Source organism: Pleurodeles waltl, chromosome 4_1 (genome assembly GCF_031143425.1).
Source record: "Pleurodeles waltl isolate 20211129_DDA chromosome 4_1, aPleWal1.hap1.20221129, whole genome shotgun sequence".
Lineage (NCBI taxonomy): Eukaryota > Metazoa > Chordata > Amphibia > Caudata > Salamandridae > Pleurodeles > Pleurodeles waltl.
Window position 1 is genome coordinate 811,486,644 of NC_090442.1, and position 16,801 is coordinate 811,503,444.

A 16,801-nucleotide genomic window follows, 5' to 3' on the forward strand; every position below is an offset into this window, starting at 1 on the left:
TTCCTGCAACAACAAGAAGGACTGCCTAGCTGAAAACCCCTGCAGAGGAAGACCAGAAGACAACAACTGCCTTGGCTCCAGAAACTCACCGGCCTGTCTCCTGCCTTCCAAAGAACTCTGCTCCAGCGACGCCTTCCAAAGGGACCAGCGACCTCTGAATCCTCTGAGGACTGCCCTGCTTCGACGACGACAAGAAACTCCCGAGGACAGCGGACCTGCTCCAAAAAGACTGCAACTTTATCCAAAGGAGCAGCTTTAAAGAACCCTGCAATCTCCCCGCAAGAAGCGTGAGACTTGCAACACTGCACCCGGCGACCCCGACTCGGCTGGTGGAGAACCAACACCTCAGGGAGGACCCCCGGACTACTCTACGACTGTGAGTACCAAAACCTGTCCCCCCTGAGCCCCCACAGCGCCGCCTGCAGAGGGAATCCCGAGGCTTCCCCTGACCGCGACTCTCTGAAACCTAAGTCCCGACGCCTGGAAAAGACCCTGCACCCGCAGCCCCCAGGACCTGAAGGACCGGACTTTCACTGCAGAAGTGACCCCCAGGAGTCCCTCTCCCTTGCCCAAGTGGAGGTTTCCCCGAGGAAGCCCCCCCCTTGCCTGCCTGCAGCGCTGAAGAGATCCCTTGATCTCTCATTGACTTCCATTGCGAACCCGACGCTTGTTCTAACACTGCACCCGGCCGCCCCCGCGCCGCTGAGGGTGAAATTTCTGTGTGGGCTTGTGTCCCCCCCGGTGCCCTACAAAACCCCCCTGGTCTGCCCTCCGAAGACGCGGGTACTTACCTGCTGGCAGACTGGAACCGGGGCACCCCCTTCTCTCCATTGAAGCCTATGCGTTTTGGGCACCACTTTGAACTCTGCACCTGACCGGCCCTGAGCTGCTGGTGTGGTAACTTTGGGGTTGCTCTGAACCCCCAACGGTGGGCTACCTTGGACCAAGAACTGAACCCTGTAAGTGTCTTACTTACCTGGTAAAACTAACAAAAACTTACCTCCCCCAGGAACTGTGAAAATTGCACTGTGTCCACTTTTAAAGTAGCTATTTGTGAATAACTTGAAAAGTATACATGCAATTGAAATGATTCAAAGTTCCTAATGTACTTACCTGCAATACCTTTCAAACAAGATATTACATGTTAAATTTGAACCTGTGGTTCTTAAAATAAACTAAGAAAATATATTTTTCTATAACAAAACCTATTGGCTGGATTTGTCTGAGTGTGTGTACCTCATTTATTGTCTATGTGTATGTACAACAAATGCTTAACACTACTCCTTGGATAAGCCTACTGCTCGACCACACTACCACAAAATAGAGCATTAGTATTATCTATTTTTACCACTATTTTACCTCTAAGGGGAACCCTTGGACTCTGTGCATGCTATTCCTTACTATGAAATAGCACATACAGAGCCAACTTCCTACATTCTGCTTTTGTTGAAGTGGTCGCCAAGACAGAACAGCATGGTTTCTCAACATGTTTGCAGCTGTAACAAAGTCTGCTGTTTGCTTGTTCACTCCTTACTTTGCAGTCCTTTTACTGTCTCCTGCTTTCCATGACCACCTTCCCACACTCCAGCATTGTCCTGGGTCTCGGCCAGCAACCCAACAGTACAGGCTAGAAAACATGTTATGGGTCTCATAATGTGGAGGTGATATTGGCAAGTACTTTGTACATTAATTTGTGTCAGAGCTCAAATCTTATACAGAATTGATGGGGGGGAAAACAGTTTTACATTGTCATGTTTTCCAAAAATGTACCACTTGCCATATATTATGCCCACATATTTCTTGGGAAAGTGCTGATATAAATGTCTTTTAATCCATTATTTACTGTCCACTTATAACCAATTCCTCGAAACGTCCTTATGGGAAAATCTCCATATGCATTCTAAAGTTGTATTTAAGCTTTATTAACTTTTGACCAATGTTACTGCCTCAGAGTGCTTTGAGATTCACCATTTTCCTTGAATTAACTTTTGTTTTTAACTCAAATATTTTAAAAAGCACTAATGGTCCCTTGGTTTGCTTAACAAGCCTTCAGATAGAATATAGCATAATAAACAAAAAGTGACTGATACCACTGCGTGCTTTCAAAATCTTATTAATACCCTCTCCACCCCCTGCAGTAAAGTCTTGGCTACGGCTCTGCTCTGAGGGTGCAGCAGCCACCCAAGAGTGGTCACTTTGCTCCAGGAGGACAGTAGTATCCCCACCAAGTGAGAAGACACCAGGACCCACTGGAGACGTCCTGCACCAATACCCCAGGTTCCGGACCTTTTGCAGCAACCAAAGCTTGCTAGAGACAAGACTCCAACGCTGCAAAGACCGACCAGCGGTCGAGGGACATCAGCGTCGCAGAGGCCAGCACTGAGAGTGGCCCAGTTGTCCTGTTTTGGCCCGCTCTTGAAGGTCTAACAGAAAGCTGTGGGCTCCTTTGACGCAGGAGTACCCGCTGACCAAAACCCATTGCACTCCGGCTCCCCGACCCTGGTTCACTACGACTGATGGTGGTGCCCTACTCCCAGGACCCCCATAGACTGAGCCCCCCAGACCTGTCCCCAAATCCCCCTCTACAGTCCGTCTCCAGGTAGACCCATCTTGTTCGCCAACCGTGCAGTGTGCAAGGCACCCAACCCATCCAGTACCTTTGTGCCCATACTCCCCAAGGCAGTTAAAAACTGAACTGCTGGCGGTTCTTGTGCCCCTGCACCCTACCCCGCCACCACACCACAAACTAAAGGGGACCTCCAAGATGCTCCTGCAACTACCTGTATGCAGTACATGTACTTTACCCCTTGAAAGTCATTACAGTATAAAAGCGCATTGGTGCATTTTACTTACCCCACTGTGAACTATAACTCTGCAACAGTACTTGCCTTACTTTGAAGATTTTCTGGTGTCGAAATAATATAAAAATGTATTTCTTTTAAATTTGTTTTGAGTTTCTTCTCGAGTGTGTCGCATTTATTGACTGTGTTAAATGCTTAACACTACCCTCTGATAAGCCTAAACTGCTCACCCCCACTACCACAAAAGTGCATTTAGGGTTATTACTGTAAACCTCTACTTACCAATAAGGATCACCTGTACTATCTGCATAGTGTACCCCTACATTGGTACACTACTTAGCCAGCTTCCTACAGTAAGGAGTTTGCAGCTAGATATAGCCTCTACCAGATATGGTGTTACCAAAGGTAAGTAATTAGTCACGTTAATGAGCATTCAGTTTACCTGATGTTAGTTGAATAGAGCTCAGAGGTTCACCCTTCACATTCAACTGGTGATAGAAATCGTGGGTCACATCTTCTTTTGGAGGTGGGAGGGGCAGGTCGTGTTTACTGTGCAGGGAGTCGGGGGCACCAGGCAAGGACTCTAAACAATTAAATTCTATGGAAAACAAATACTGTGAAGGTGGGATGTGGTTTATCAGGTGTAAAAAACAAAACACAGTGCAAAACATTAAAACGTGTGAAAGTCATAAGTTTCCACTTCATCACGCATTGATAACAACATGCAAATAATGAATCGCCTTTGGAGTAGCATGTTGAGTAATCTGTGATGTCTCATATGAAATCAGTATTGAAAATCCATTCATCCTCATGCTTAGAGTCTTTCCTTAAGATGTCCTGTTCACCTTCCACAAATGATGTCTGGGGTGGGAGGTCATGCACTAAAAATAAGTAGCATGACCAGTTTGCATATGTGAAGAATTATGGGTCAGTTATTAATAGAAGAGATGTGGAATCAACTATTACAGCATTCCAAGTTTACAACCTTTTTGTTTTCAGTTACTAAAACATTATTGTTGCAATGTAAACAGTGCATGTCAGACCTCTTGCAGTTTCTCTTTCAACTTGATTCACCCATTAATAGCATTTTGTTGACCAAAAACACATAAGTACTGGTTACAATCTGTCATTTTAGGTGAAGCTTGTACCATAGTTTTACGTGGAGCTACACAGCAGATCATTGATGAAGCTGAAAGATCCCTGCATGATGCCCTTTGTGTCCTAGCTCAGACTGTTAAGGATAATCGGACTGTCTACGGTGGAGGTTAGTATTGAGAAATCAAGAAATGAATCAGTGTGTGTTTTCAACACACCCAAGTAATGGTACTTGAAAATACAAAGTTAACCTTTATGATCATTCTACTTTGTAGGTTGTTCAGAAATGTTGATGGCTCATGCTGTTACAGACCTAGCTAACAGAACACCAGGAAAGGAATCTGTTGCAATGGAGTCTTTTGCCAAGGCTTTAAGGATGGTAAGGAAAGCCACTGAACTAACATCTGGTGGAACAGAGTGCAACAATGAATCTTGAGCGTGCAGTGGCATATATCTGCCAGCTGTTTGAATGAAGGACCTTTAATAGCTTCTCTAAACATTGTGGTGCGTGTTGGATTTTACTGCATGAATTGTATATAATAACATAATAGGATTATCCTACTAAGTAGTGCTTGGATTCATAATTTGTATTTAACCCTAAAAATGCCCCAAAACTCTCTTTATGCACTCTGTTGGAAGAAAAAAAATCCCCTAAAGTATATAAACATCAATTTTCCAGTCCGTCTGCTGCATTTTTATTGGTTTAGGTGAGTTAGCCCTATTGCCATCCCTTAAAGTCTGACATTTTGTTTCTTGTTCTCTTCCTTTAACCTGCAATCTGATCCTTAAGATGGCCCTGTGTTGGGCTTTGTTATTGGTGCGTAGCAGATATAGTAGTATTTGTTGAAGTTGTTGAATTTCTGGTGGATGGGGAAGATTCCCCATCCCCATGCAGGCCTGCCTTTTTGGATCAGTGGATTGGCCTGATCAGTAGAATAGCTCCTAGCCACTTGCCTGACAATGTCCATCTTTTGGTACAAAATGTGCCTTAAGGTCAGATTGACCATTCAGTCTCTCTACACCTTCTTTTCCCTGTCTGTTCACACCATAGTATCAAACTCTGGAGGGAGAGGGCAAGACAGGAGGTGGAATGACAGAAATGTTAACATTGCCTTTTTTACTTTCTGGTCTGTTCAGTGTCTCTGCATTAATTGCTAGATGGGGAGTTGGGCAGGACTGAGTGTTTGAGGCTGCTTGGCCACTGCCACCCTCCCTCAACCTACCACCCTAGATACAGTGGATACTGATAACTTCTACATTGCCCTCACCTTATCGCCCGCTCATAAGGTTAGTGCAAATCCCAAACTGCTCAATTGAGGATTGATTGTGGAGTAGCGTGTATTCTGTCATACCTACTTAGCCATGTTTATGGGGTGGAAAGAAAATGCCAACCTGCCCCTGAACTCCCACCATGTCTGCTGACAGTTGACTTCTTTTGACTTGCTACCTGAGTTATAAGATGTAATTATTTGAAGCAGATGCAGGCCCACAAAATAATCTATACCACGCCTGAGATAATTTTGAAAGTATGCATTTCCATTTGTAAAAACATCCCACTTTTGACTTGTGTTGGCAGTAGTTGGTGGCTCCTGCATTCATGGCTGCAGTTGCAACTTTATCATGTCATGCTTTTCGAGTTAATGTAGCCATTTGTGACATCTGAACTTTGACATGAGTGCATTTCTTGCACCTTATTCCTCTGGCATGGCTAACGAGTCTGGTATGCTAATCCGAATTAACCATTGTTAAAATGCTTAAGATATCGAAGAGCATACACTATAAGCTATTCAGCAGCTTTTAAGTGTTCAAAGTCCAAGATACCAGCAGATCCTCTTGAAATGTATGGGGTATTGATGTGAGAAAACTGTATTCTGGTGTATATTTCTACCTGAAATTCCTGACAGCCTGAATCTGGCTTCATTCCAGCACTGTATCTGGTGCTGCCTGACCCCCTCCCAGCTTTTCTGTCTCCTACTGACGTATTCATTCAAAAGGCAGCTTTCACCCGAGTTGAGTGGTCATGCTCCTTCCTGCTCCAATTCCTTCTGATGTGCCTTTGGGTCCCAAATTGCCTAGAGGGACCTTCAGCTGGCGGCCTCTACCCCAGTGTATTACCCAGCAGACCGTCCCTTGCCATCCAAAGCCTTGCTGATTGTTTTGGTTTCACCGCCAGTACTGAAGTCATCCACGGTGACAGGTCATCTAAGGTGCTGCGGTGCACAGTGGAAGGTATAGGGAAGGCCAGCCATTGGCATATTGAAGACCTTGCTCCGGCTTCATTTGAAGGTTTTTAGGTTTAGAAGGTCTTTATTGAGACACACATTCCACTCCTATTCCAACTTGGATGAAGGTCTCTATTTGGGTCTTCTTCGCCTTACCACTTAGGCTGAGGTCATACCTGACTGTCCCTCAGTGATGATCTCTTTGGATGATCCCTTATAAGGCTAGCCTGTGCAAGAGGGATGATATCCTTGATTTTTCCTTTGCCAGTTGCAGAGGTTAGGGCTAACATTGGCAGTTCTCTATTGTAATTCCTCCATGTCAAACCCTTGTTGCCTTTTAATGCTGATCCTTCAAGATACTTTTATGATTACCTGAGTTAATGCACCCTCCACCCAAATGTCCACTGGCATGTTTCTTGTTATTGCCCAGCTCCAGATGACACAAACCTTCTGTTCTAATCCGTGACCTGAATGTCTTGCACTTTGGGCATTTGATTACACCTGAATTAATGCAGTCTCTTTACCCTCTGCTCTGTCTGTTGGACAGTGTTAACAGAGTAAAATGGTGCAAAAGTGATTATCATCAGGGAGTCTGGCTCTTTGTTAATGCAAAAACATATGCCTACTATCAGGCTGGTTACATGATTTTTAGGAGACTGTGCAGGTTGGAGTTCCCATTCCAGACCAAGCAAGAGCACACTGTTCTAAAGTTGGTAATGATAGATTTGGGTCTGGCATACTATTTCTTAGATCCAGTGTTGACACTGCGAATTTGGTGTTCAGATTTGTGGATTTGACCCTTGGAAGATCTGCTTGGTTTTGTGCCACTGGTCTCTCTGAACACGTCTAGGCAAATCTAATGGCTACATCCTTCGATTTTTCTCACTTCTTAGACGAAGAGCCTTAAACACCCTTGGATGGGTCTACATGATGACTTGACCCTGCCTAATCTTGAGCTTGGGTTCTTTTGCACAGATGTCCTGCTGAGTGGTATGGTGCACAGTGAACTCATTTCCATACTGCAGGGGGCTGTGTTTGACCTCATGGTTACAGGTGTGAATACTGGTGGGTCTACTCAGCCTTTCTACCATCAGTTACTTAGCACCAAGATACCCTAGGGTGTGAATGTGCACTGCTTGTCTTTCAGCCCGGCTGACTCAATTTCTAACAAAACTGCTTTCCAACTTAGAAGAGTAATGGGAGAAGCCATGCTGTTGAAATCTAATGTTCCACCTCAGATGGAAAATATTCTACAGATCTCTTAAAAGAACTGAATGACAGCACAACGGCGGCAATGCTATTGTAGAAGACCACAGTGGTGTCTCACTCAAAGTAGAGATCAAATTTCCTGCAGAAGAACACAACTTTATAACCGCTTCAGTAAGTGTTGCAATTTAGCATTTGAAGCAGTCCGAACTTAAGCCATGGTGGTGCCAGCTTTCGTACTCTCCAAAGAGATCACCATAACTTAGATTTCTACAGATTGGTTGTGTGAGGGAATTCCCAGGCAGAGCTCTGCTCTTAACTTTCAGTTAGTTTAAAGCTGTTACTTTCTTGGTCTACGCTGATACTGAACCAGCCCTTTCTTCAGCTGTACTGTGAGTTATTTTTAGGGAAAAAGACTGGTTCGGTGGCATGTGTAGCTGCAGATACACATGCTGTGCATAGTCCGCTGTCTGGTGTTGGGCTCGGAGTGTTACAAGTTGTTTTTCTTCAAAGAAGTCTTTTCGAGTCACGAGACCGAGGGACTCCTCCCACTTCGGTTCCATTGCGCATGGGCGTCGACTCCATCTTAGATTGTTTTTTTTCCGCCGTTGGGTTCGGACGTGTTCCTTTTCGCTCCGTGTTTCGGGTCGGAAAGTTAGTCAGAATCTCGGAAAAATTCGTCGGTATTGTTTCGTTCGGTATCGGGTTAGTTAGAACAAATCGACACCGAATCTTGAAGAGCTCCGGTAGCCCTTCGGGGTAATTTCGATCATCCGTTGGGGCCTGGTCGGCCCGACCGCGTGCAACATCGAGACTGATGGAACGGACCCCGTTCCGATTCTGTCCTAAATGCCATAATAAATATCCTTGTACGGATCAACATTTGGTCTGTAACTTGTGCCTGTCCCCCGAGCACAAGGAGGATACGTGCGAAGCCTGTCGCGCGTTTCGGTCGAGAATAACGCTCAGAGACCGAAGAGCCAGGAGGTTGCAGATGGTGTCCACGCCGACAGGACAACAACGGTTCGAGGAGGAGGAAGAAGAAACTTTCTCCATCCACGAGTCGGATTCCGAAGAATTCGACGTCGAAGAACAACCAACCGTGAGTAAGACGTTGAAACAAAAATCACACGAAAAGAATGACAAAGCCCAGGGGACGCCACCGCCAACAGGCCATGGCTTAACCCGGAAAGTAGGTGACCGTCCATCGGCACAGAAAAAGGGCGAGCTGCTGTCGAAGTCATCCGACTCCGGTCGAGATACAGGCACGCAGCAATCTCGGGACCGAGAGAGTGACGCAGAAAAAATTCGCCACTGAAGTTGGTCGGCACCGAGAGGGCACGACGCCGAAAAGAAAAAAGATCTTGTCGGAGCCGAAAATATCCAGCGACACGGTTTCGGTGCCGAAACGCCCGGCAACCGAACCGAAAACTGGTTCCTACTCAGAGGAACAGGGACTGTCCTCTCAACTAAAAAAAACACAGATTTGAGGAGGAATTACAAACAATAGAGCCAGATCACACGCAAAAGCGGATCTTTATTCAAAAGGATACAGGGAAGATTAGCACTCTTCCCCCAATCAAAAGAAAAAGGAAACTTGACTTCCAGCAAGGAGACAAGCAACCACAAGCAAAGGTGGTAAAGAAGGTAATTCCACCACCCTCTCCACCACCATCAACTCATGCATCACCGGCACAAACTCCACCATTAACACACTCACCAGCTCATACCACAATGAGCCAGGATGATCCGGATGCATGGGACCTCTACGACGCTCCAGTATCGGACAATAGCCCGGAGTCGTACCCAACTAAACCGTCACCACCTGAGGACAGTACATCATATGCACAGGTGGTAGCTAGGGCAGCCGAATTCCATAATGTCTCGCTACATTCGGAGCCTATTGAGGATGACTTCCTCTTTAACACCCTGTCCTCCACCCATAGCCATTATCAAAGCCTTCCCATGCTTCCAGGAATGCTAAGGCACTCGAAACAGATATTTCAGGAGCCAGTTAAAAGCAGAGCCATAACTCCAAGGGTGGAGAAAAAATACAAGGCTCCGCCCACAGACCCTGTTTTTATTAAATCACAACTGACACCAGACTCAGTAGTTGTGGGGGCAGCTCGTAAGAGAGCCAACTCGCATACATCAGGCGACGCACCACCTCCGGACAAGGAGAGCCGCAAATTTGATGCAGCGGGAAAAAGGGTTGCAGCACAAGCGGCAAATCAGTGGCGCATCGCCAACTCGTAAGCACTCCTGGCGAGATACGACAGGGCTCATTGGGATGAGATGCAACATTTCATCGAACACCTCCCCAAAGAGTTCCAAAAACGAGCGCAACAGGTGGTGGAAGAGGGACAAAGTATCTCGAACAATCAGATACGGTCTTCCATGGATGCAGCGGATACAGCTGCAAGGACAATAAATACTGCAGTCACGATAAGGAGGCACGCATGGCTGCGCACATCTGGGTTCAAACACGAAATACAACAGGCTGTGCTCAATATGCCGTTTAATGAATAGCAATTGTTTGGGCCGGAGGTGGACACTGCAATTGAAAAATTAAAAAAGGACACCGATACAGCCAAAGCCATGGGTGCACTCTACTCCCCGCAGGGCAGAGGCACATTTGGCACATTTCGTAAAACAACTTTTAGGGGAGGGTTTCGAGGTCAACCCACAGAAACCAGCACCTCACAAACAAGACCACCTACCTACCAGGGACAATATCAAAGGGGAGGTTTTCGGGGACAATACAGAGGGGGCCAATTCCCAAGAAACCGGGGAAAATTTCAAGGTCCCAAAACCTCTCAAAATAAACAGTGACTCACAAGTCACACAACCCCTTCACACAACACCAGTGGGGGGAAGACTAAGCCAGCTCTACAAATCTTGGGAGGAAATAACAACAGACACTTGGGTCTTAGCAATTATCCAACATGGTTATTGCATAGAATTTCTCCAACTCCCTCCAAACGTCCCACCGAAAACACACAATATGTCAAAACAGCATATAGACCTTCTAGGACTAGAAGTTCAAGCATTACTGCAAAAGGACGCAATAGAACTATTACCACGTTGACAAAAGAACACAGGAGTTTACTCACTGTACTTTCTAATACCAAAAAAAGCCAAAACTCTAAGACCAATACTAGATCTCAGAATACTAAACACCTACATCAAATCAGACCACTTTCACATGGTCACATTACAAGACGTAATCCCACTGCTCAAACAGCAAGACTACATGACAACATTAGATCTAAAAGATGTGTATTTCCATATACCGATACATCCTTCGCACAGGAAATACCGAAGGTTCGTATTCAAGGGAATACATTACCAATTCAAAGTGTTGCCATTCGGAATAACTACTGCGCCAAGAGTCTTTACAAAATGCCTAGCAGTAGTAGCTGCACATATCTGAAGGCAGCAAATACACGTGTTCCCTTACTTAGACGATTGGTTAATCAAGACCAACACGCTAACAAAGTGTTTACATCACACAAATTATGTTATACAAATCCTTCACAAGCTGGGTTTCTCCATCAACTATGCAAAGTCACACCTTTTGCCGTGTCAAACACAGCAATACTTAGGAGCGACAATCAACACAACAAAAGGGATAGCCACTCCAAGTCCACAAAGGGTTCAAACATTTCACAAGTTAATACAGGCCATGTATCCAACACAAAAGATACAAGCAAAAATAGTATTAAAACTCCTAGGCATGATGTCTTCATGCATAGCCATTGTCCCATACGCAAGGTTGCACATGCGGCCCTTACAACAGTGCCTAGCATCACAATGGTCACAGGCACAGGGTCAACTTCTAGATCTGGTGTTGATAGACCGCCAAACATACATCTCGCTTCTATGGTGGAACAGTACAAATTTAAACAAAGGGCGGCCTTTCCAAGACCCAGTGCCAACATACGTTATAACAACGGATGCTTCCATGACAGGGTGGGGAGCACACCTCAATCAACACAGCATCCAAGGACAATGGGACATACATCAAAGAAAGTTTCACATAAATCACTTAGAACTGTTAGCAGTATTTCTAGCGTTGAAAGCATTCCAACCCATGATAACCCACAAATACATTGTCGTCATGTTGTCTGTTTTGTGTATTATTTAAACAAACAGGGGGGGACACACTCGACACAGTTGTGTCTCCTAACACAAAAAATATGGCATTGGGCAATTCACAACCATATTCGCCTAATAGCACAATTTATTCCAGGGATCCAGAACCAACTAGCAGACAATCTCTCTCGGGATCACCAACAAGTCCACGAATGGGAAATTCACCCCCAAATACTGAACACTTACTTTCAAATTTGGGGAACACCTCAAATAGATCTATTTGCAACAAAACAAAACGCAAAATGCCAAGACTTCGCATCCAGGTACCCACACAGGCACTCCCAAGGCAATGCTCTATGGATGAATTGGTCAGGGATATTTGCGTACGCTTTTCCCCCTCTCCTTCCATATCTAGTAAACAGATTGAGTCAAAACAAACTCAAACTCATACTAATAGCACCAACATGGGCAGAACAACCTTGGTATACGACACTACTAGACCTGTCAGTAGTACCTCATGTCAAACTACCCAACAGACCAGATCTGTTAACACAAACAACAGATCAGGCATCCAAACCCAGCATCGCTGAATCTAGCAATTTGGCTCCTGAAATCCTAGAATTTGGACACTTAGACCTCACACAAGAATGTATGGAGGTCATAAAACAAGCTAGAAAACCTTCCACTAGACACTGCTATGCAAGTAAATGGAAAAGATTTGTTTATTACTGCCATAATGATCAAATTCATCCATTGCATGCGTCTCCAAAAGATGTAGTAGGATATTTACTACATTTGCAAAAATCCAATCTAGCTTTCTCTTCCATAAAGATACATATCGCCGCAATATCTGCTTACCTGCAGATTACTCATTCAACTTCCCTGTTTAGAATACCTGTCATTAAAGCGTTTATGGAAGGCCTAAAGAGAATTATACCACCAAGGACACCACCTGTTCCTTCATGGAACCTCAACATTGTCTTAACAAGGCTCATGGGTCCACCTTTCGAACCCATGCATTCTTGTGAAATACTATACTTAACGTGGAAAGTTGCATTTCTCATTGCCATCACATCTCTAAGAAGAGTAAGTGAAATACAGGCGTTTACCATACAAGAACCATTTATTCAAATACACAAGAATAAAGTAGTTCTAAGAACAAATCCAAAATTCTTACCAAACGTTATCTCACCGTTCCACTTAAATCAAACAGTAGAATTACCAGTGTTCTTCCCACAGCCAGATTAAATTGCTGAAAGAGCACTACATACATTAGACATCAAAAGAGCACTAATGTACTACATTGACAAAACAAAGTAATTAGAAAGACAAAACAACTATTTATTGCCTTTCAAAAACCTCATACAGGAAATCCAATTTCAAAACAAGGTATTGCCAGATGGATAGTTAGGTGCATCCAAACCTGCTATCTTAAAGCAAAGAGAGAGCTGCCTATTACACCAAAGGCACACTCAACCAGAAAGAAAGGTGCTACTATGGCCTTTCTAGGAAATATTCTAATGAACGAAATATGTAAGGCAGCAACATGGTCTACGCCTCATACATTTACTAAACACTACTGTGTAGATGTGTTATCTGCACAACAAGCCACAGTAGGGCAAGCCGTACTAAGAACTTTATTTCAAACTACTTCCACTCCTACAGGCTGAACCACCGCTTTTGGGGAGATAACTGCTTACTAGTCTATGCACAGCATGTGTATCTGCAGCTACACATGCCACCGAACGGAAAATGTCACTTACCCAGTGTACATCTGTTCGTGGCATTAGTCGCTGCAGATTCACATGCGCCCACCCGCCTCCCCGGGAGCCTGTAGCCGTTTGGAAGTATATCTTCAACATTTGTAAATATATTACTTTAACCTTCATTTTGTACATACGTATTCATTCCATTGCATGGGCACTATTACTAGCATACACAACTCCTACCTCACCCTCTGCGGGGAAAACAATCTAAGATGGAGTCGACGCCCATGCGCAATGGAACCGAAGTGGGAGGAGTCCCTCTGTCTCGTGACTCAAAAAGACTTCTTCGAAGAAAAACAACTTGTAACACTCCGAGCCCAACACCAGACGGCGGACTATGCACAGCATGTGAATCTGCAGCGACTAATGCCACGAACAGATGTACACTGGGTAAGTGACATTTTCCTTTCGTAGCTTAAGGAGACCCTTTACCTTTACACTGTCAACTGTCACCATGGCTGATGGAGAGAAGAAATCTCTCAACAGATTTTGTACAACATGTGGAAAAAACAAAACTTACAATGACCCTCCTTCCCTTTGAATTTGCTGACTTTACCCTCCTTGTATAGCATCCAGCTGAGAAACATGCAAGACAGTTCCTGAAAAAACTTGAAAGGACAGAGAGTAGGTTGCCACTATTGTTTGGATAAAGAAATTCCCTCCTAAAGCAGATGCCCCCTTTTCTGGGAAAGATTCATGTGAAAGGTGCCTCCAGAACAGGCACTTCCATGAAGGCACTGAAGAAAGAGACTTATTCAGTTTCCCTGAGTTTGACTTATATGGTAAATCATTTGCAGCCATCTCCTCGCAGATTAAAGTTGGTGTACACTCAGGGAAAAAAATCCAAAAGAGAAGCTGTCATAACAAAATAATATTACTATGATGAGCAAACTTATTCGAAGAAGGAATAACCTTCTGCAGACTCTTCGTAGACGACAACTACAAGGAAAGTCTTAACTACTGCACCATCGTCTACCATGAATCCTTCTGATGCAACTTACATGACGACACCTACAGAGTTGATGACACTGACATCTTTGTTGATGGAAGCATCTATGATAATACAGTCCGACGCCAACTATGTTGAAGATTATACCATTAATACCCTGTATGACAGTTTTTGTACACCAACCATTTTGCATTACAACTATAAGAATCCGTGACCTTGCATCAGACATTCACACTGCAAACAGTCCTGTGCAGTATGATGTACACTATGCCCTGAGTTTTGAGGATGAAATGGATTAATATTGTACACCTCATAATACATGCTCCTGTATACCTCTTGATACAGTTTTGAGCCAGAGTCTTTATACAGGTGCTTGTAGCTTTTCTGTCTTCATCATTTGTTCTAATGAACTCAATTGCTAGCTCAAAAACACCCGTGGTTAGGCAACATCAGTCTGCAACAACACAGCCTCCACCATCTGCTCCTTTGCCATCAGCACCTCATTGTCTACATTCACCACTTCTATGGGAACCATCTCCTAGACCTATTAATAGACCTCTGGTCTCACCAACTCCTGAGGACATGGATGACAACGAAGATAGGGCTAAGTCTATATATTCAGATTTGGATGTGGAGGAAGGAGAACAGCCCATGTGTAAGGAAATGCCTCCTTGGCATGGTACCCCCTGACTTTTTGCCTTTGCTGATGCCAAGTTATGATTTGAAAGTGTGCGGGACCCTGCTAACTAGGCCCCAGCACCAGTGTTCTTTCTCTAAACTGTACCTTTGTCTCCACAATTGGCACAACACTGGCACCCAGGTAAGTCCCTTGTAACTGGTACCAAGGGCCCTGATGCCAGGGAAGGTCTCCAAGGGCTGCAGCATGTCTTATGCCACCATAGGGACCCCTCACTCAGCACATACACACTGCTTGCCAGCTTGTGTGTGCTGGTGGGGAGAAAATGACTAAGTCAACATGGCACTCCCCTCAGTGCCATGCCAACCTCACACTGCCTGTGGCATAGGTAAGTCACCCCTCTAGCAGGCCTTACAGCCCTAAGGCAGTGTGCTCTATATCACAGGTGAGGGCATATATGCATGAGCACTATGCCCCTACAGTGTCTAAGCAAAACCTTAGACATTGTAAGTGCAGGGTAGCCATAATAGTATATGGTCTGGGAGTCTGTCAAACAGGACCTCCACAGCACCATAATGGCTACACTGAAAACTGGGAAGTTTGGTATCAAACTTCTCAGCACAATAAATGCACATTGATAACAGGGTGCACGTTATTGTAAAAATACACCCAGAGGGCATCTTAGCGATGCCCCCTGAAAACATACCTGACTTCCAGTGTGGGCTGACTAGTTTTGCCAGCCTGCCACACACCAGACATGTTGCTGGCCACATGGGGAGAGTGCCTTTGTCACTCTTTGGCCTAGAACAAAGCCTGTACTGGGTGGAGGTGCTTCTCACCTCCCCCTGCAGGAACTGTAACACCTGGTGGTGAGCCTCAAAGGGTCACCCCCTTTGTTACAGCGCCACAGGGCATCCGAGCTATTGGAGATGCCCGCCCCTCCGGCCACTGCCCCCACTTTTGGCAGGAAGGCTGGAGGAGATAATGAGAAAAACAAGGAGGAGTCACCCGCCAGTCAGGACAGCCCCTAAGGTGTCCTAAGGTGAGGTGACTCTTACTTTTAGAAATCCTCCATCTTGTAGGGAGGAGGCACAAAGAGGGTGTAGCCACCCTCAAGGACAGTAGCCATTGGCTACTGCCCTCCCAGACCTAAACACACCCCTAAATTCCTTATTTAGGGGCTCCCAGAACCGAGGAAGATTGATTCTTGCAACCTAAAGAAGGACTGCTGACCTGAAGCCCTGCAGTGAAGACTGTGACGACAACTGATATGGCCTCACCGATCTGACTCATCCAACAGGGTCCAGCGACCTCTGAAGCCTGAGGACTACCCTGCATCTAAAGGACCAAGAAACTCCCGAGAACAGCGGCCCTGTGCAAGAAACTGCAACTCTTTGCAACAAAGAAGCAACTTTTAAAGACCACACGTTTCCCGCCCGGAAGCGTGAGACTTTCCACTCTGCACCTGACGCCCCCAGCTCGACCTGCGGAAAACTAACACTACAGGGAGGACTCCCCAGCGACTGCGAGCCCGTAAGTAGCCAGAGTTGACCCCCCTGAGCCACCACAGTGACGCCTGCAGCAGAGGAAATCCAGAGGCTCCCCCTGACTGCGACTGCCTGCTTCAAGGAACCCGACGCCTGGTAACCACACTGCCCCTGCAGCCCCCAGGACCTGAAGGAACCGAACTCCAGTGCAGAGGCAACCCTCTGCCTAGCCCAGGTGGTGTCTACCCTGAGGAGGAGCACCCCCCCTCCCCACTACCCCCCTGTACCGGCCTGCATCGTTGAGGAGACCCCCGAGTCTCCCCATGGATTCCTTTTAGAAACCCGACTCCTGTTGGCACTCTGCACCCGTCCGCCCCTGTGCCGCTGAGGGTGTACTTTCTGTGCCTGCTTGCGTACCCCCCCGTGCCAGACAAAACCCCCAGGAAATGTTGATTTTTGCACTGTGCCCACTTTTAAAATAGCTTATTGCTATTTTTGTGAAAACTGTACATGCTATTGTGATTATTCAAAGTTCCTAGAATA

The 16,801-nt window shown here is 45.6% G+C and overlaps 1 protein-coding gene across 1 annotated transcript in view; it reads left to right on the top strand.

Annotated features, from left to right (window-relative positions):
- Positions 1-16,801, top strand: part of CCT2 (chaperonin containing TCP1 subunit 2) — a 474,987-nt gene that overhangs the window by 389,058 nt on the left and 69,128 nt on the right. Inside the window, exons 12-13 of the mRNA XM_069229541.1 lie at positions 3,937-4,065; positions 4,172-4,275. Coding sequence (XP_069085642.1) covers positions 3,937-4,065; positions 4,172-4,275 — 233 coding nt within the window. The remainder of the gene's footprint in view (positions 1-3,936; positions 4,066-4,171; positions 4,276-16,801) is intronic.